We start from the raw sequence: 21,438 nt of genomic DNA, 5'->3' as shown, positions 1-21,438 counted from the left end.
GCATTTATCGCATTTGCGATTTTCACTCATCTCTACTTATGATACATTCTTTGGCTTTACTGCATGGAACTGTTTTGCGATATATGGAAATAATTTACCTACACTGAAGGTTTTCATTTACCAACTTAGGGTTCAACTGTCCACTAGGTGTGCCAAGGAATAACGCTAGGGTAAATTTAAAAAACTTTCTGTGCAACATTGAGGTGAAATTATCTCCAAAGGTTGGTGAATTTTTATGATAATATACCAACGGGACGATTATTTAACTATTAACACTGTAATTTAACAATTAGATTCGCATTATTTTTAACATTCCGCAGTAAATTTATAAAATTAGACGTCTTTAATTAAGAACGGAGTCTGCTTAACATTTTTAGTACAGGTATTGCGCTCTGATATAGGTTTGGGTGTATTTTGTATGTTTTCAATTCCTATCATCATATACTTCCTTAACTCAAATCCCGCACGTGGTTCGAGAGGATCAGCATGATGGCCATTCTGCTCAACTGCGTCACGCTGGGGATGTACCGGCCCTGCGTGGACGATGACTGCACCACGAACCGCTGCAAAATACTTCAGGTGAGAAACCTTCATACTATCATCCCTCTCGTTAAATCTTTCAGATTATGGATCAATTAATCGAGCAATAGACTCCTCTGAATGATTTGGCATAAGTTTTTAAACTTGCTTTTCCTTGTGTAAATATATATTTATTGCTATCAGTTCCAACTTTATCAGATTAAAAATATTTTAAAGGCCGCATATTAAAGCCAATTGTAATCAATAGTTCCGTATCACAAATCAAAACCCGCAGCACATCACTTTAAGAACTAATCAGATATAAAAATGATATTATAAAACCTTTTTAGAAGACGGCATTAAAATAAAGAAAAAACAGATGTTATATTTTTAATGCAATTCACCCAGTTGTTAACGTTACTAATAATAATGAGTAATGAACTGCAGACACCACTCTACACGTAGTCTGTAAGGTCACCCTATTTCTAATATTTTTAATCCTTTCTCTAGCGTTTATATCAACAAAACAATAATTTAAGCTTTAATACGTATAATAACTGCAATCAGATCCAACTATCTTAGTGACACGAGAAGAGAAAAATATGTTCGGATGAAGTGGAATATTCTCCTATCGATTACCTAATAGGATCGATCATTAAAAGGTACGTACCAACCCAAAGCCGATTAATGGTGCTTTTCAATATTGGATCGTCATCATTTTACACTTTACCGCACCCATTGTGTACATTTCGACGGGAAAGGAGTGCTGATAGCTTAATAAGCTCGAGTATTCAAAGTACACAGTTGAAAATAAAGTTACCTGGAGGATGGTGATGTAGCGATGAGGTTTGATTAATAAAAAAAAGAATACTGAAAGAGTTGTATTAGGTTAAATATATTCCCCAAGAATTGTCTGAAGTAATTGTAAAAGCTGCCTTTCATGAACTCAATCTTAGCTTTTGGATTAGTAGAATAGAAAATAAATTCTCAACATTTTTTCCTAATTATTGCTTAAAAGTTTTTCCTCGTTGCAGGTTTTTCTGTTAATGCTATTTTTTGGAAAATTAAATATCACGTTTGATCAACATAGCTTGACAAAAAATATCCTACTCTACATGAACTACGCGTATGTATTTTGGGAACAAATCAGAAGAAGAATAGCAGTAAATAACACACCTGAGCAGTGGCGTAGTCTTTAGGGGGGGGGGGGTTTCCGGTTAACAACTCCCCCTCTAAATCTTTATTACTTTATTGCAGGCGTATTATACACTTTATCTTAACAAATAATCGTACAAAATTATTGTTTTTCAGTCCTAAAAATCAGGTTTTCAAAATCAAAGATGCCAAGATTTTCCCCTTTTTATCCTTTGCTGGACCCCTTTGCTCTGGGGTGTTTTTCATACACCCCGGAAGGGCCCCGAAATCTCCGGTAAACCCCCATTTCAAAATCCTGGCTACACTAATGCACTTGAGTGCCATAAAATAAGGAAATTATGGAAACTCATGTAATTATATAGGAAAACCATTAAATTGGCACGTGAATTTATAACAGTAGTATTCAAAGTTTATAACCCAACAGAGATGAAATAATTGCATGAATGAATTAATAAAGTGTCATGTCCACTTTTTTATGCTTAATTGAAAACGACCTCAAATATTGGTGCTGTAAATGCTTTTGCGTTTCACTTAACTCAACAAAGGCTCACTCTCCAGCGATAGGAACTCTTTTTTTACTCCATATAAATAGCATCGCGATGAGGGCAGCGGGTAACTGTTTTTCCTGGAAGGGTGAATTTCATGGAAATAACCATCTTTCCCAATGAGTACGTCTGTTCCCAACGGTTCAATGATTAAATTTTACCCAAATATGAGTTTGAGAACTAACTTACTTCATTGTGAAAGGGTTTTTGGTATTAAGCAACTGATTTGGGAAAGAGCATTAAGTGTTAAAATGACATAAAATGAGACTTAACATATATTGACAATATTGAAGCAATAAAAAACACAAAACGATATTCACAAATATTTTTAACAAATTTCACTCATGTGATAGAACTCGTTTAAATCTCGACGTCGGCCATATTTATGGGTGGTAGGATAGGTGTCATCGTCTCCATAGGCGGATCACGGGGGCACGTGCCCCCCCCCCCTAGACCCTCAAAAAATATGCAAGAATTTTAATACGGTCCCATTACCATTGCGTTCGTTTTGTATTATGAGCTATCTTTGTGCCCCCCCAGAACAAAATCCTGGATACGCCCCCCCCCCCCCCCCAGAAAGAAATCCTGGATCCGCCCCTGATCGTCTCACGAGAATCTCAAATATCAGCAAACGCTTTTATTTCCAGACATCGTGAGACGGACATGTACGTCGCCGTGTATCTTTCGACCATTTCCCTTTCGAATTTATAGCAAGAATGCCGCGAAAAACAATGTTTCTCAAATGTCACCTAGAAAAAAATAACTTTACCATTCTCTCATAGGATGCATGAATCTATCCATTTCCAAATACTATTTTAGGATCTACATTGAACCTTTTCGTCAAACTATTTGATTTTTTTCGATGCTAGTAGGATTTTTTTTACTTCAACCACTAAAATTCGTTTCTCATTGCAGATCTTCGATGATTTGATCTTCGCCTTCTTCGCCATCGAAATGGTCATCAAGATGCTGGCAATGGGTGTCTACGGGAAAGGGACCTACTTGGCAGACACGTGGAACAGACTCGATTTTTTCATCGTCATCGCCGGGTAAGATGCATTTGTTTTAACCTCACCGTTAGTCCTAATGCCATACTTCATGTTATATGATCTAAAATACCGTATTTGTCTGAATATAGTCCCCCCCTTTTTTCCAAAAATGCTCATGGTAAAAGTTAAGGGGGGGACTATATTCAAACCCATTTTTTAAATTTTTTACTGAAACTCAAGCCTCAAAATTAGGGGGGGGGGAGACTATATTCAGAGGGGGACTATATTCGGAGAAATACGGTGCGCAATTAAGTGTCATAAAATAAGAAAATTATGACAATCCTAGTAAATATATAAGAAGACCATTATTATGGCACGTAAATATATAATAGTTGTATTTACAATTCAAAGCCTTACAGAGACGAAGAAATTGGATAAATGACTTAGGAATTAAAGATAAAAATGTAAGATTGGGCTTGAATGAAAATGTAAAAAAAACTCTCTACACAGATTTTTCCGAGGCTTTGACTTCCTATTTAGTCACTGAGGTCATTGTTGAGCTGCTTTAGCAACTTAACGTTTTACGAAATGAATTTTCTCCGTATAAGTGTTCCCGAAAGATATGATTCCAATGGATGTAAAGTTAAAAAAAATGCCGAAGTTGTAGCCGTATTTTTTTAATGCTATAATTTATAATTCGATCATACATAAATATTTATCACTTTCCACTCAAGTTTTAAAATTCCTCAAATTTCATGAAGAGCGACATCCATTTGTATATTTTCATTCGACTGTTATTTTCTGTAATTTAACATATGTATATCCTAATCCTTCCAATTCAACGAAAATTGGAATTTGAAATAACAAATATCAAGCCAAATGCTCACACCGTTTTGACAGAGAATAATTTTGCATTGGAGTCACAATGAACAATGAATCTTACATTTTTCTCGGAAATTTAATTCATCTCAATTTTATTCGTTGGATTCACATTGATTCTAAATTCGCATAATTGGAGAACTTTCGTTGAAGTTACCCACAAGGTACAAACAACCGATGATTTTCGTCCTCCCATGAATAAATACGCCCCTATTCAAACACTTGGTGATATTTTCGAGCATTTCCCCTCTGATCTCCCGAAATGATTCATCGACCAAAGAATTTGAAATCGTCAAAAAATTCTCGCTTCATCTCCAGCAATTTCAAACAGAGAGAGAGAAAAAAGCTTTAATAGGCCAAAAATCTTATTTTTTCCCTTTGATTCCTGAATCCCATCCCCTGGAGTTAAATAATCCACATTTATCCTTGCCAATGGTAGCAAAGCGTTTTGTAAAGGACAGTGTGATTGATGGTAAACAGTCCTTCGGGAGTGGGACGAGGCTATAGTGGTTTCCTCGTGTAGTCTGGTTGACGGAGAGGAAATGCAAGAGTGTAAAGATCAAAGCCATGGTTCCGAAAGGGATTATTTTAATATCCATCCACTAACCGAAGGGAAGCGAGGCATGATCACATTGCTAAGTCGGTCAACTTTAAAATCGAGAAAGCAATAAATGTGGGATTCCTGGCGCTAATAGTTACGAATATTGTAAATATTCGCAAACTAAATTGTTTATGCCCCTCGTTATCTAAAGTAGATTGCTCAATTGCATGGAATATTTTTTTTAATGCCCGACACAAATAGGCTGAATGCTATACATTGAAAATATGTACCACATAACCGCAGCGGTATCTCCTTGAGATGAATTTTCTGTTTTATGACTTTTTCATTCGTCTCTACTATTCTTACAGAGCTTTGGAGTACTGCTTAAACGTGGAGAACATGAATCTATCTGCCATCAGGACCATTCGCGTGCTGAGACCTCTCCGGGCCATCAATCGAATTCCAAGTAAGTACCTACCACTCTTGGGTTTCTCCCTTTATTTTTTGTAACCCGTTTAAGCGAAGAGTAAATGGACTCTTCTCCAAATTCAAAGCAAATATATTATTCGTGATCATACGATACACCATTTTAATCTCTACTTGCTTTTAATTTTGGTGTAATAATAATAATAAGATATCTTTTTAATGATATTAATAATAAGATTCGGGCGAGGTTGAGGCTAATAAGTACCCTCTTTCACCTAACCCCTCGATAGCGTCAATGCAAACATATTTAAAAACGGTAAATAAACGTTTGCAATACAAAAATATACAATATACACTATTAGAGAAGTGTCAAATAAAATAAACGAGTATGTGTGAAAATTTTGTGTACGGAAAAAAAATATTTCTTTTTGAGGGAAAAAACACGAGGAAAATGGTGTAAAAGGAAAATTAACCTTCAGAGAAAAAACCCACTGCAGAAAAACGCTCACACAAGAAGGGAAACGTGAAAAACCTGCGAAAATCTGGTGTATTTCATGTACCAGCTCGGGATTTTTATTAACCATAAGCATTATGGATTCCGGTTATAATTTATTGAATTCCGTCCTTTGGTAAAACAAAAAACTCTAATGCGGTATTGATTCATCCTTTTCCGAGGTAATTGATCGAAAACCACATTTTCCGATAAGAAACACCCAAATTTCATGAGGAAGAAACGAAATATTTGAAGAAAGAACGGAAATATTAAATAATTATCTCTCTTGCGAAAATCGCTCGCTATGGAGTAAAATATATCCTTTAATTAGTGAATTAATAATGAAAAAAATGTTTTTCAAAACGCCGGGAAATTTTCTCTCGTTTCTTCGTCTTAATTCTTCTAGGATACTTTCGATCTGTTTCTTCATAATTAATTTCTTGTAATTCTTATCTTTAAGTGTTGAATTTCTACCTATTGTATTGTATTTATTTCTGGCGGACTGAATTCTCCTATCATCCTATTTTTATTCATTTCGAAGTTAAAATGTCATTTATAAAATGTTAGTGATAATTTCAGTTTATACTCCTATCTCCTTCAATTTTTACCATATTTCATGTGAGTCAAATTGATTTGACTTCGTTGATGAAATAAAACTACTCCCTCGCATATTTAATCTTACGATATACCAGAAATCTTAAATAAATGACTCTTCCCTTATTTTTTGAACCAAATTACAATTAGATATTGGTTAAAAAAATAAACTTTTGCTGGATGCGGTGAAATTTATTGAAAGGGCCTCATTTGGTCAAACTGCCTTAGCAGGTGTAGAGTTGGAGTTTTTTTTATTTGAGTGATGATTTTGCGCAGACTGAAAAATGATGAAAATCGTCCCAAGATAAGTTGCACTCTGAAATGAAAACTTTAAAAAAACTGGACGAGACATTAAGCAATATGATTGGAAGCATTCAGTGTATTGTTAGGATTCTTGAAGTGTTAATTTTTAAGTACACCAGAGGACACTAAATGGCCACTTGAAGGAAATGTTCCTCTAACTCTCCTCTCTAACTTATTTTCGCCTGTGTGGGAGATTGAAGAGAGGGTCGAGATTAACGAAATGCATGCGGCCGTAAAATAAAGAAGAGAAATTTGACCTTTCTCTCGCTACGAAAAAACTAGCCACGGTAGGGGACACAACTTCCCGCCGTTTGTTTTTCCGAGTTTTCTTCATTTTATCCTCGATTTCTGTCCTTTTTTTCAAGCGATCGTCAACCGTTTCAATAACGACCTATATCCATCTAGTCTTCCGGACGTATCTCACATGGGTGAAATGCTTTTGTCCAAGAGAGGTGAAAAAGAATGAACGCGAATGACGACGATAATAGCGATATTCACGTTGGTCCGCGCCCAGAGACAGTCAGCGTTTTTTTTTGGGTCCGTTGCTTCACTGTTTTTTTAATATGTTGTTTTTCCTCGTTTCCTCACGGAAAAAATACCGGAATGTAACTCTTCATACTCCGTGCGACCGCGACGGTGGTTAAATGTTTGTAGTCTGACTTTTTTGGGTAACGACTGATTCCATGGTCGACTGCGTATGGTCCATCCTGTCAAATCTTTCGTTAATGCTCTCTCTCGCAGTAATCCAAACATCCTCTTCTCTCGAACGCTCACTCGTATCCACCTTAAAGTTTTTTTTACCAAAAATTAAAGACCTATATTTACCGGACTCAAGCCTATGAGATTTCATTAACGTCATCTCTAAATTTTCATTCTGAAGCATGTAAACTTTTATAATAGAGAATAGTGAAAAATAAAGTATGACGAATCAATATTTGAAGATGTACGAATGTATATTTCTATTTTCATTTAAAACGCAAATTTCTTTTGATTATTCATGATTTATTCTTTCAAAATGAGGGTTACAACACAGGAGAGAGATGCGTATTTTGTTCTAATATTCCTCCTCGTCAAACTTATCCACTATATAGTACTCATAAGCCGCCTCTTTGGGTTCTTCAGAACTAATACTGATAGTTAAAAAATTTAGGCGCTTTTGAAAATAATTTGATTATATCACAAAATTAATTATGGTCCTTGGCTGTTTTCGGAAAAAACTAATTCCTATATATGTGCGTTTTTCAATTTACTTCTACAGTGCTATGGTTTTGTCGTTCTGGAAATTTTACGTGGCTAAAATGTTGTATTCTGTTTATAATAACTACGAAGGTGGTTATTGAATCCATGAGGAAAAGAGGAAAGTTTGAAATTATTTAACTTCGCTTTTCTGACTTCGGTTTCATCGTAATTTTCTGCTGGTGAATTAACTTTTTAAATTCAATTTTTTCAGTAAAGGTTATCCACTAGTCTTGCCGCTACAATTACTTATCCCGAGAAATTCACATATACCTACTTGCAAATATTTTTCAAAACTTTAGTTATTCGTAAAACTTCTTACGCTTCTGCAATTAAAAATTTCCACAAGTTCATGCCCATTGCCCAATACGATTACTTACCGTAAGGGAGTTTTAGCTCTTTGCAATTATTTTGCAAACACTAAAATGTTTCGACATTTGAATGATAAAGAATTCTCACTAAGCTGCCCGCTACGATAATATTTCATTGGAGAAAGTTGTTCGTTTGCATATATTTAATTTTAATTTTAATCTGACATTTGTCTTGTGTTTTGTTAAAGTATGTCTCCTCAAGAAAATTATCAGCTACACACAACCTCACACTCTATGGAATAATGGAGGGACTGTTAAGACATCAGTCTTGCACCTTAAAATGATTACTATTAAATGCTAGGTAGTATACTGATTGTGTCTCGAAATAAGTTTTGCTCCTTTGATGCCGGTGGAAAAACTAATTATAAATGCTTTTGACAAACTATCTCTCTTATTTTGCCGTTTCTGTCTTTAAATTTGCATAATTCCAAAAAAAAGCATGGTCATTCTCATTAGTTAAGAGGCATCAATAAATTTTAAGTTATCACGAAGTCATGTAATTGAAGTTTGTTATTTCTCACACAAAGAATCACGAAATCAAATATATGTCTTCGTTAAAGCTTTCGTGGGCACTCGTCATGTTGGTTAAAACCTTCGCCGCGTCAATTTTCGGGTGGCCCCAAGGCTTCCCGACCGATGCTGGTTGCTTTTTCAGGGGAATGTGTTTCCCTTGAAAAAGCGACCAGCATTGAAGCAGATTCCATTATGAAAACGACCAGCATCGATCGGGAAACGATGGGGCCACCCTAATATTGACGCAGCGACACAGCCCAAAATCTTCAAACAAACATGACAAATATACATCGAAAAATAATTATATATCTCTATTTTCTGATGCCCTCGTCCTAATTACCATAATACATACTACTGATTCTTCCTTTCGGGAGTTTCTATTGCTCATTTTATTTCAGAGACCAACTCGCTGATATTTCCCCTCTTCTCATCCGTTTCTAGGCATGAGAATATTGGTGATGCTTCTGTTGGACACCCTACCCATGCTGGGCAACGTCCTCCTCCTCTGTTTCTTCGTCTTCTTCATCTTTGGCATCGTGGGCGTCCAGCTATGGGAAGGCATCCTTCGGCAGCGATGCTTTCTCGCCCAGATCCCAAACATCACGTACCCACAGTGAGTATCATTTTACTGCGAGTAACCATCATGATGGAGTATATTTTTTTTAAGTCATCCCTATATTATCTTATTTCCTGGTTCCTATCCTAACTTCTGACTTTTTCTTCATCTCTCTTTAGACAGGAATTCCACACAAGGCTACTCTTCGTCTTGTTTTCTGATGCTAATGTTATCTTTAATGAACATTTTGTGGCCATTCCTTTTAGGGGTTTCAAAGACTGCACATGAAGTTTTATGAAACTTTCGAGTTACTAACTGCCCACACAGTTCGTCTAGTGGTTCTGGCATGACACCCTCAAAACAAGTTCATATGAAATGCGTAAGATTGTATTTATTGGATGAATCGACTCATAAAATTCGAAAGCCTCGTGATAGCTGTTATTACTTCCTCACAATCTCAGGATTTAAAATTAATTGTTTACCATTTTTAAATTCTTTTAATTGGTGCATTGAAGTTTTTCTACAGTTTGGGATCGGTAAATACAATGCTTTAAACTTTTGAAGTTTTTTTTTATTTAGATTTTTAATGTTTTAACCAATATTTTCATTTGCCGACTTATTTATCTCTATATTAATTATTGATGTTAAAGATTCAAAAGTGGCTTTACTGTTGAATTACAATAAATATTTCAAAAACGTTACTCAATTATTTTTGCCAAAAAATTGAGTATTTTAAATATTTACTCATAAATATGCGTCATATTTTGAAATTATGAGCTCTAAATGCAGAGCTATGTATTATTTTCTCAAATGGCGTATATATAACCTACTCCTACTTTTCCCGTACAGCAAAGATGTTTTCACTTTTTACTGTCGATAAATGTGAAAAAGATTCTCTGATAATGGTAATGTTTTTTATTCTTTTTAAACTCAAGGTAAGAGTATGTAATTTTTGGCATCCGTTTTAACTTTTTTCGTATAATTTTTGAATTGCTTCTTTTCTGTTTAGACGAGAGACATAAATAAATGTTTTTAAATATTCGTGAAGTACCTATTGTTGTGTATACATATTTGAAGTATGGTATTTCTCACAGCTGATCTATTCACAGCCATGAATGTTCAAACGCTTGCTGTGGCTCATTTTTTCATATTCTGATCACTTCTGCTAAATTTCATACCCTGAATCACTGAGGCATGTTTCATTACAAAACCGTTTCACGCGAATATCATATATACGAAGCAAAAGCTGTTTAATGTGAACCACTGCACTTTTCTATTTTCATATTTTTTGTCTCACTCACTCCTGTAAATGAACGTTGCATGCGTGCTGCTTTTGTGGATTTCTTATTTTAATATACTTCTACCTATTTCTTGAATGTAAGATTAGGTAAAGAATTCACCATTTGGAGAGTATTCTATAAGCCCCAAAATATCTACTACTCAAAATCTTACCCGTTGATGAAAAATATTTTGGGTCAAGGAATTATTTTTTTTTACTTTAACGTGATTTTAGCCTTTATAATATAAATATTCATGACCAAAGAAAGAAAATGAAGTTAATTTCTTTTTTTATACTGAGTAAAAATGCATGCCCAAACAGTATCATATTATAAATAAAACTTTCGCACGATTTTCTTGAAATTATGTTTTCTTTTTTATGTGAAAAAATGACATTCAATCCTCAATGGCTCCTCAAAGTTAATTTTATTCCTCCGAGGAATGTGTTTGAGCTTTATTTTATTGTTCCTGGCAAGAGGACTTACCAGCCAAAGGTAGGAACATTGCATTTTAAAGAATGGATTTGCGGGTTTAATGCACAATGGCTGGCCCGCTATTCTCTCATAAGGTCATATAGTTTCACGACACCCTGATTTTTCGTTCTATTACAGGCACCTCCAAGACTATTTCACGATGAAGGTCAAAGTGACACTGTAAGCCTCTCTCTATTTCTCTGATAACTCCAAGATCCTAACCATAACAGTTCACCGCACATTGTTTTATACTAACCAAATCCAAAAATCGCTAAAAAAATAATCTCTCTACTAGCAGCCATTGGATGATGGTGTGATAGTGTGATTAATACCTTTAAAACTCAAAATGACAATGAGAACAAAAGTAGAGCGCTCCTCATTCCTTTCTCGGAATTATGAATGAGACAATGGCGGGAACTTTTGATTGTATATTTCCAAAAACTTTTTTTCCTGAATTCCCTGCCAACAAAACAAAATCATATGTGGTGAGAAGAAACTTATGAAACTTGCATCATAAAAAATTTTCACATTTTTTCTCCAAGAATCCTCTTATCTCTATTTCTGCCTAAAATGTCTTCACGCTGATGAAATCGCTAAAACCGCGAATAAAATTTCAGATAAATTGCATTTAATTTGCAAAATATCCATGTAAATTGGGTAATTACCGTCATTTCTTAAAATTTTAGTTAATAAGAACTCTTCTGTAGGTAAATTTCTTCTTGCTTTGCTCTTCCTTCGCTATGCGTGCCAGTAAAGTCAAAGAGAATTTAATGGCGCCGAGTAGAAATTCAACACATACCCATTTGCTGGTATCGTTAGGTCCACACTTTTCACGATGCTTTATAATGAGTGACTAAAACCACCGTTTACTTTTCACGGTAACTCCTCTGCCTCAAGAGTAAAACTTTTATCGCCATATGAATGGCGAAAAATGGATCTTTATCAATATAAAATTGAAAAATGCCGTCGTTATATATCTGTGTAAAAATTATCACATTCCTCCATGATGATCTTTAGCTGCAGTTTATCTCCAATCTTTGACAATCCTGTCACAATAGTGAAAGTAAATTCTAACCAAATGGCTACTTGTTAGCCGGAATTATGAAGATCTAAAATAAGCTAAGCAATTCAATGCGATACCAACTTGTATTGAAGTTTTAATGATTTATAATTTTGATAGAAGTAAACTAGACAACTCCGAAAAAATCAAACTTAAGCTATATAATTCAACTTTATACGACACAAATCGTATTGAAATTTTAATGCTTTATTATTTTGGAACAAGTGAATCAGATAACTATAAAATAAATATGAGCATGTAAAAAACTCGCACTTATCATAGAAACACTCACATTAAAAACTCACATATATCACATGAATTTAAAAATTCAATAATTATGTCAATTAACGCGGTTGTGTGGGCGAAATAATTTTCCTTATTTTCTAAGAGGTTCTAATATAAGGTCTCTGTAAATTAGCATATTTCCCAAACCATGTGATCAACAATTAGGTAAACTGTCGCATCATTTTCTACGCCATTACTTGATACTTCATAATTTTCAGCTATGCATCTATCGGTTATCAAAATTGAGTCTATAGCTGTATTGATAAACTTACTGAAAATCTATTACAAAAGAGGAATCATGGCATACACAATGAATATTTTCATAAGTTTCCTCTCACCTCAAAGCTCATTCACGCGATCTACCGTGGTTTATATTTTAGCTAATTCTCTCCCTCGCAATATAACCTCATATTATCCCAATAATAGTCACAGATATGAAAAGTGATTAGATTAAGTGTTACAAAAACGCTGAAATAGTCTTCATACCGGGCATTACTTGTACAAACTCTGCTATACTCATCTAATCCACGCTTTACAGTGCATGGCGTATTTCCACTCAGCAAGCTGAATGGTTTTAGATGGTTTAGATCTGTAAATAATGGCGTGATCCTCTTTTTTAGTCCCATCTTCTTCAATAGCGGTGCATTTATAGCTGTGAAAAAAGCAGAGCTACAATGTGTACATAAACAAGACTATGATCACCATTGATGTGGTGTTCCTGCTTTTCCCAGTTTGTTCTCCAAAGGAAGCTATTGTTTCCGGCACCAAACCCAGCAGTAGACAATCTTTCAACTGCTAAAAATTCTCTGTCTCTCTTACTCAGACAGCGAAAATAGTACTGTCGCCTTTAGTCACTAACAAAATTCCTTCTTTTGGGTGAAAGAATTGAGAATGGCTGAATTGTGAGTGAAATATTAAGGCCAATGGAGCCTTAAATCTGATCCTATGTCTACCTTAAGAATTATTTCAATATCTTCTTAGGTCAACCAAACAATAATCAAGTTTGAATTTTGGAAATACTACGCAAAAAATGGATACTAAATACTTATACTAACATGAAGAGGTTTTAATTAGCTTTTAAATTCGGATTCAGCCACGAAAATACCACTTATTTGAGCATATTTCAGAACACTTCACTCAACTTTGGATTTACGGTGAAGAAAATATGAATGATGAATATGACTGCTTCAAAGAACACAAAACCTTTAGCATTGTCTTGATTTTTATGCGTGAGAATTATTTTTACCCTAATTAATTCTTTTCTAGTGTCATTATTAACAGAAATATCACTTTAATTAATGAAATAAAATCGGTTAATTTTTTTGGATGATGCACTTCGCGAAACTAGGCAGATAACTTTGGATTAATATCCACAGGACTAATACTTGGACTAATATACATTAATATCTGTATATATATTCAAACTCATTGAAATTGGTAAATAATCACTGAAGGTTTTTTTTACAAATAAAGAAGTGTAGGACTGCGGAATCACAATCAGTATCAATTAAATAGAAATCATCGTAATTATTTAAAAGGAAATTTTTTACGTAATTTAATCACATGAAGTAGATGAAATAATTGTACTTGACTTGAAATCGTGTTGGTGACTTGAAGCAGAATCTCACCACGGCAAATGAACGCAACACTGATTTCACCCACACAAAATATCCAATAGAATTTTGAATAATTTCCAATCATATCAAGCAACGAAAAGTCTAACTATTTTGTACTCAAAATTATGAAATACCACTCCACGATTGTCATGTTATGGTGTCCTAATTTTTGAAACAATAGAGAATGCGATCGGCTTATCATGTGTTCCTTCATCTCCTTTCTCTTGTCCAGCAGTGCTGTGTGGTGTGAACTAATTATATAGCCATCTATTCTACCTTCTCTTCCAGTAGTTTCTACACTTCCAGCAGTTCTTTATATCATAGCAAATGCTTGCTTCAATTTATTGTTAGTGCTATTGGTGGAGCTGAAATGAATTGTTATCTTGTGGTGTGGTGTGCTTCATTTGTGTGTAAAAACCTTGACCTGAATGCCTTTGATGTCTCGCTTGGGTGAACTTTCCATTCACGAAATCAATCAATGTAAACTGCCCTTCAAATAGAATTCACAGAGTGTCTTTAAGAAAATTAAATTGTACAATGCACTCCAGAGTCCACTTTTGACTTCCAGACTTCAGGGTAAGATGGAGAATTATCTTATGTAAGGTTTGATACGGAAGATAATTCTGTTGCTTACAAAGCACGTGGTAAATCAGTGTGAATGATCAATCCCAGTGAGAAGCTTTAGATTCTAACTGAGATGAATGTCTTAACTACCCACATCTGTCTATCTAATGCATATCTATTGTATATGTAAATCTACTGAAAAATATCTATCTGATACAGGTCTTTGGTTAGAAGTTTCTCATTTCTCAAGTTGGCATCATAGTTGTTGAAATATAAATTCCGGTCTTCACGATTGAAGGTCTCCAGGACAATGTATATTTTACTTTTATTCAAAGATACATTTAATTTATCCAATAATGCTTCTGACTATGAAACCGTAAAAATACCACTGTTACAACATTAAATGATTTTAGCACTTATACACTTTGAATTAGCATCTACTCGCGGAAATTTTCAGAATACAAATCGTTTCACAGTAATCCAATATTTCCCTGTAGCTTTAGTCTTCATATCGTAACTAACATAAACATTGTATCATATGACTATCTACCAAAACAAAATTTTACATCTTATGTAAATTATTATTTTCGTCAGTTTGGTTCGCTAAAATAACTTTTGATGGTGTTCATTAGTGTTGTCTTCTAAATCGAAGCAAATCGGGGAGAATATTTCGTAATAATTTGCACTAACTAGTTTGACATTTGACAAAGAGTATTCTGAAGGAATATAAGATTAATTCGCCTTCTTTATCCATTTGTTGAATATTGATCTCAAAAATCAAATTTAAATGCCAACAATTATATGTCCCACTGTCATAGCTTTTTGAAGGTAAACCCTGTAAATACACCAAATATATTCATAGTGTGCTTCATTACGCGTAGAAATCACTGCTTTTATATAGCCATAGTAGACTTCATGAGTTGAATATTAGCCTTTGCAGTCGAATATTAACCAAGAATTCTAATAAAGTATGTTCCTAGTAGATATTGTTTCATATAGTTGTGACTCTTGCCAACTTTCTGGGGACTTCTAATGCTTTTGAATTTATCGATGTAAATATGCTTTTTATATTAATTCTGAAAATAATTTGGCAAATATTGTTTGATAATAGTTTGATGATAAATATGAAGTAGTGAGTATTTCAAACAATTTTTAATCGTAATATAAGCTCTTTTTCTATTCAATCTCAGACTTTTCTGACGGGTAGATATGTGTATCAATATCTTCTTGGTTGTTACACCGGGTCACTTTTTCCATTCTAGTCGACGTTTCTACACAATGGCCAAATATATCCCTCATTTAAAATAGAGGTGAGACCTATTTTGTCTTAAATCAGCATTGAACTAGGGTATTGAAATTCAGGCCATTATCGCTTCCCGGTATACCATCCGAGGAGCTTCTGAACAGCAATACCTAGATGTGAAACTAAGATAGCTCAAGGCTTTAAATTCAATCCGATGTCCGCATTGATGCCCCAACTTCACTGTTATTATGAGAAACGAATACAATTAGCTTAGCTGAAATGCATATAAATAGATTGCACTGAATTATTCATTTACCTCTTCATTAGTGATTATTAGATTTAAGTCACATTAAATTTCAAAATAAGCATCATGGAAACAAAGGTCTTCGTCGTGGTCAGTCATCCACGTCCATCAAACTCATCTCGTGATCTCCCATTTTGCCACTTCAGTCTTGGTCCGATCTCTCATGCAAAATTTTGCTCTGAGGGATTACCAAGTGGATGTTATCTCCGAGGCTTTCAAAAAGTTTAGTTTACCCCATCGATATTATTTCCATTCCCATTGTAGACTTGTCAGAGCGTGTGTGTATGTGTGTGTCTGCTGTTGTGCTTGCTTGTAACGTGACAACGCATATCTTTAAAAAAGAAAGAATAATCTTTTGCCTATCTATATCCCCCCATATCTATGGCATGTGCCCACAAAATCCCCCACAATTCCTTTCGCTGCTCTCTATCCCACTTCCGCCCGACACTAACACGTCCGAATGCTTGGACGCCGTCAGGCCTCTTGCATCGTTCTACCGCTACCAAGAGCAAGACCGCGACTACATCTGCTCGCGGCCCGACGACAATGGAATGCACACCTGCTCCGACCTGCCACCCACCAAGGAGAACGGCGAGACTTGCAACGGGTCCGCCATCCCCAACGTGCCCGGCCACTCGGCGTCCGGATCGGCCGGCTCCTCCTCGGCGGCGGGCGGCGGCGGCGGCTCCGCGGGCGGCTCCAACGTGACCACGTGCATCAACTGGAACCAGTACTACAGCGAGTGCAAGCCGCAAGGGAACAACCCTTTCCAAGGGGCCATCTCCTTCGATAACATCGGCCTCGCCTGGGTTGCCATCTTCCTGGTGAGGGAAATCGTCTTTTTTCCACCGGCTTCAATCCATTGGGGGACGCGTCTCCCCAATATTTAATATGTAGACAGATAGATAATTGTCTTTATTTATGCCAGGTTCGGAACTAAAAACTCCCCTCTTCCATCTAACCAATAAATATTACAAATATAATATAGGATATTTCCCCTAATGAGGTTATGGATTGGCGAAATCAACGTTTTATTTCTGGATGGGGTATCAAATTGGGTAAAAATTGGCTATAAAATGGGGTGACAAATGCTTCATGATTTTTTGCTTTTCCATGATTTTATTTTCATTTCCTGAGAGAGTCCCCTGACTCTCATCTACTGGAGGTATATTATACGCCCCAGGCCTCCCTGAAGCCCGTCCCCCACAAACGTAATGCATTCGACGCAATGCTTTTATTAATCGTATCACTGAAGATATTCACGCACACCATGCGGTAATAAAATCCTAAAGGGAGTTGTAAATTTTTGAACTATATAAATGATCAATTACCGTGCATCACGATTGCGGAATTGAGGAGTTATTGTAAAGAATTATTAGGTACTGAAGAAAATGTTGGCGTTGTAAATGGATTGTTGTTCTGCTAATGTAAGCACTAAGCACCTCCTGTTGAGTCATTGGTTCATTACTTATTTCGTCGAAGGACGTTTATATGGAAGCGTAAAATATGTGTATAATATTTTTTATATTAGATTGTTTTCTGTTTAGTGAAAGCTTTTTTTCGTGCACCCCTTTTAAATGCAAGTTTTAAACGTAACAAAAAGTTAAAGTATTCAAGGCGAAAAATGTGTTCCATTGGTTGAGGTAGGTTTACTTGAAGCATTTTGCAGATTACACTGGCCTATCTCCTCTCCTAACTTGTATTTCCTTCCGAAGCACGATGTAGCCTATATTCTTTCATTCTATGTGTTCTGTCCCATTGAGTCCTTTTACATTTCTTTCCCTCCCTCAATATCCCCTCTCACTCTGTTTTCATCATCCCTTTCCCGCTCATTACTAGCTCCATCCAAACCTTCTTTCTATTCTGTACCTCGTATAGAATCTTCCTCTCTTCACCCGCCATGCTGAGCACTTCCTCGTTTCTCCTCTTCTCCGTTTACATCACCTTCTCCATTCTTCTCCATTCCAATGAACACCTCCAGTTGTTTCTCGTCCCCCTTACTCAGCGTCCACGTTTCCGGGTCGTAAAGTACTACACTCAAGAGCAGACTCTTTACTTAACTCTATTCTTTAAATTATTACCTAGCGATTCTCTCATGATATCTTTCCTGTTCATGAACGCCTCCTTATCTATCACCATTCTCTTCCTGATTTCCATACGACTGCAACCATTTTCCTCTAGTGTGCTGCTTAAATAGTCAAACTGCTCCACCAGCTCAAGTGAATTAATGATAATACGTTGAGATGTGCTTCTTTCCCATTTTTCACGTCACCAAACCCGATAAATTTCAAAATAAATTAACTTGTTTCCTTTACACCCGGGTTTTGATCCGGTTCCTGATTTTTGGGGTGGCGAAACATGCGATGGATTGAGAGCCCGTTTACATTTACGTTAATATTACAGGATGATGAAATGTATCGATATTTTCTAATCCACTCGGTACTTAATATTTTTTTTGTTTTTTTCCCAGGTAATCAGTCTTGAAGGGTGGACAGACATCATGTATTACATTCAAGACGCCCACTCTTTCTGGGACTGGATCTACTTCGTTCTACTAATTGTGGTAAGAGTCATGGAAAAATATTGGTTTCCAATATTCTTTTCTCACTGGTATATCTTGCAAACGGAGTAGGCATTTGTAATTTCTAGCTCGGTGAGTAATCAAATAAACGGTTAATTGTATCTGGTTTAGCATTCCGAAGATATTTCGTCTTGTTAGAAGGAAAAAACAAACATTGCAACATCCGCTTACCTATTTATTAGTCCGGGCCAAGTTTTCGTTATATTACCATGCGTGAGTGAAAGATGTTAACCATTCAACGAAACTATAGTCTTAGCTATTGAAGACCGAAGTGGTAAATTCCAATTCATTTATTTCTATTTTGTACATTTTTAATTTATTCGTTACAAAAAAATATCGCGAAAATTTGTATTGAAAATACCATAAATTTAATTTTTTTCCATTTAAAACTCTCGATAAAGTTACTTGTAAGCCAAAATATTCCGAGATAAATAAGCATGAACAATCACTTATCTTCGGCTTAAGTTAGTGTAGATTTATGTTGTACATCATAAAATATTTGGTAGTTTCAACCAAACGTATCTATTTTAATAAGTACCAGATAATGGCAAAGTCGTGTTACCGAAACCAGAGTTTGTTTATAATTAATTACAGGTTTTCCGAGGGTTTCCCGCATGATTTGAACCCGAGAACCTTTGATCTGTAGCCAAGCGCTCTAACTCTTGGGATACTCCCCTTCCCTCTATTAGGTCACACGGCCGTTTTTCCCAATATTTTTCTTTTTTAAATCCCCCCGCAGATCGGTTCCTTCTTCATGATCAACCTGTGCCTCGTGGTCATCGCCACGCAGTTCTCGGAGACGAAGAAGCGCGAGATGGAGCGCATGCGGATGGAGCGGGCCCGATTCCACTCCACGTCCACGCTCGCCAGCACCAACAACTCCGAGCCGTCCACGTGCTACGCCGAGATCGTCAAGTACATCGCTCACCTGTGGCGACGCGGCAAGCGGAAACTCATCAAGAAGTACCGCATCTACAAGTACCGCAACCGGAAGGAGAAGGAGGAGAAGCAGGGGGGCGGGGACTCGGGTGGGGCAGGGGGGAGGTCTTTGGGGGTCCACCAGCGGAGACACCACCACGGGGGGAGGAGGCGGAGGAGGCGGCGGGGGGCGGAGGCCCCCGGCCCGCCCCACCTCCCCCCTCCCGGCCCCCAGGGCACGCTGCCCCCGCCCGTCGTCGTGGTGTTGGGCGGGAGAGGAGGCGGGGGCAACGGGGGTGGGAGTGCAGGTGGCGGGGGCGGGGAGGTGGAGGCCGGGGGCAGGGTGAGCGGGGGAGACGGTCTCCTCCACGCCCCCACGGCCAGCCCCGAGGTCTCGGACGTGGAGCTGCTGGCCAGCCCGCGGAGGCCGGGTCTCCTGAGGGTTCCCTCCGTCTCCAACGGATGGGAGGGCAGCGGAGAGGTGAGCACGGATGCGATCAACCAATCCGAGGTAAAACGACCTGGATATGACGTCATCAACTGCACTCAAGTTTCGTTGATCTTATTGCAGCGCTCATGTTGCCGATACAAAATTTCTGTCGTGTATAGGTATCCATGCATTCCACTGCCATGTAAAGTCACTTAGTCTACAGATTTGGCTATAAATTTTTGTTAATGACGTCATAAACTTTGGTATAGTTTGTCTGTGTATAGACATTGCTCTGCCATACATAGAATCACATAGTCTACTGTTTTGACTATAATTTGGAAGATAATGTCGTCATAAGCTTTGCTTAAGTATCTTCTATGCATAGGCTTGCATTGCTAAGCCATGCATTGAATCACTTAGTTTTGACAATAAATTTGGTGAAAATGACGTCATAAACTTTTCCTAAATATCCTTGAAATGATTTGCAGCTTTTTTGCTTTAGCCACGGAAATCTATTCCAAGTTTATGAGTCCATTAATTGTACCCTCATGGATTTCATCAATTAATCCGCTTTTTTATGTTAAATCTCGAGTTTTTGACGCCACGAACTGTGCCTAAGTTTTCTTGATTCGATTGAATATTTTGAGAGCAGAGCACAATTTCGTTTGATAGATATTCATTTCAATTTGTTATTTAATCAAATAGCTTCGTCCCCAACTCTCATGCATGACATAAAATCTGCATTAAAATCACTCATTTGATTTTTGCCTTTTTTCGTGACAACTTAATTATTCACTTAGCCACATTATGGAACTACTTCTAAATCGGGCCTAAATAAATCTTATACTCTAACTAAATTATATTATACAACTTCTAATCACTTATCTGGAGTAAAATTGCGGTGACACCTACGCTTGCGACAGAGCGACTAAAATTTGCCCCTAATTTGCCCCTTGTAACCCCTTGATATATACTAATGTGCGTAACTTTTATGTATTGAAGAAGCATATGCTCTAGGATAATAAACCTTTGGAACTCTTGATTTTATAAAAGAAAATCTTTCCTGGTGAAGAGCAACTGTCAAATAATTCTTTTAGCGCAGAAACTCGCAACTACCATTATTAAGGTATGGAATTCAGCTAAAGTTCCCGCAAAATTTTCCCTGGCGGTGTTCATTATGACTACTGGACAAAAACAAATTGAGTTGCAGCGTTCTTTCGCGTCTAATTTGATTGCAATCATTCAATCTCCGCCTGCTTTCGTTCCCAGGGTTCGGCTTCCCTCTTGAGCCCCGTACCGTCACATCGGCGCCGCAGTTCCGTCATGTTCAGCGACGTGGTGCTGCTGCACGACGACGAGGGCACGGGGGCTCAGCGGCGGGGGTCCCTAGGGTCCACGGGTCCCTCGGCCCCAGCACCTCCCGAGGCCAAGAACGTGTGTTCGAGCGAGAAGATGACGCAGACGGGCGACGGGAATGTATGGCAGGTGCCCGCCACGCAGACAACCTCCACCACGCTCCAAGTCCCCCTGCAGGGAGTGGTGAGAGCTAACTTTCTCGCATTTATA

At 37.1% G+C, this 21,438-nt stretch overlaps 1 protein-coding gene across 1 annotated transcript in view; it reads left to right on the top strand.

Moving 5' to 3' along the window:
- The first annotated feature begins 470 nt into the window (after window positions 1–470).
- LOC124166966 (voltage-dependent T-type calcium channel subunit alpha-1I) overlaps window positions 471–21,438 on the top strand; it is a 67,769-nt gene continuing 46,801 nt past the window's right edge. The window contains exons 1-9 of the mRNA XM_046544748.1: window positions 471–579; window positions 3,135–3,268; window positions 4,997–5,094; window positions 9,006–9,177; window positions 11,010–11,051; window positions 16,422–16,767; window positions 18,414–18,506; window positions 19,264–19,923; window positions 21,142–21,411. Coding sequence (XP_046400704.1) covers window positions 487–579; window positions 3,135–3,268; window positions 4,997–5,094; window positions 9,006–9,177; window positions 11,010–11,051; window positions 16,422–16,767; window positions 18,414–18,506; window positions 19,264–19,923; window positions 21,142–21,411 — 1,908 coding nt within the window. The 5' untranslated portion in view covers window positions 471–486. The remainder of the gene's footprint in view (window positions 580–3,134; window positions 3,269–4,996; window positions 5,095–9,005; window positions 9,178–11,009; window positions 11,052–16,421; window positions 16,768–18,413; window positions 18,507–19,263; window positions 19,924–21,141; window positions 21,412–21,438) is intronic.

This window comes from Ischnura elegans, chromosome 1 (assembly GCF_921293095.1).
Source record: "Ischnura elegans chromosome 1, ioIscEleg1.1, whole genome shotgun sequence".
Taxonomy (NCBI): Eukaryota; Metazoa; Arthropoda; class Insecta; order Odonata; family Coenagrionidae; genus Ischnura; species Ischnura elegans.
The sequence above is the reverse complement of the archived record's forward strand: the minus strand, read 5'-3'. Positions and strand labels throughout refer to the sequence as shown.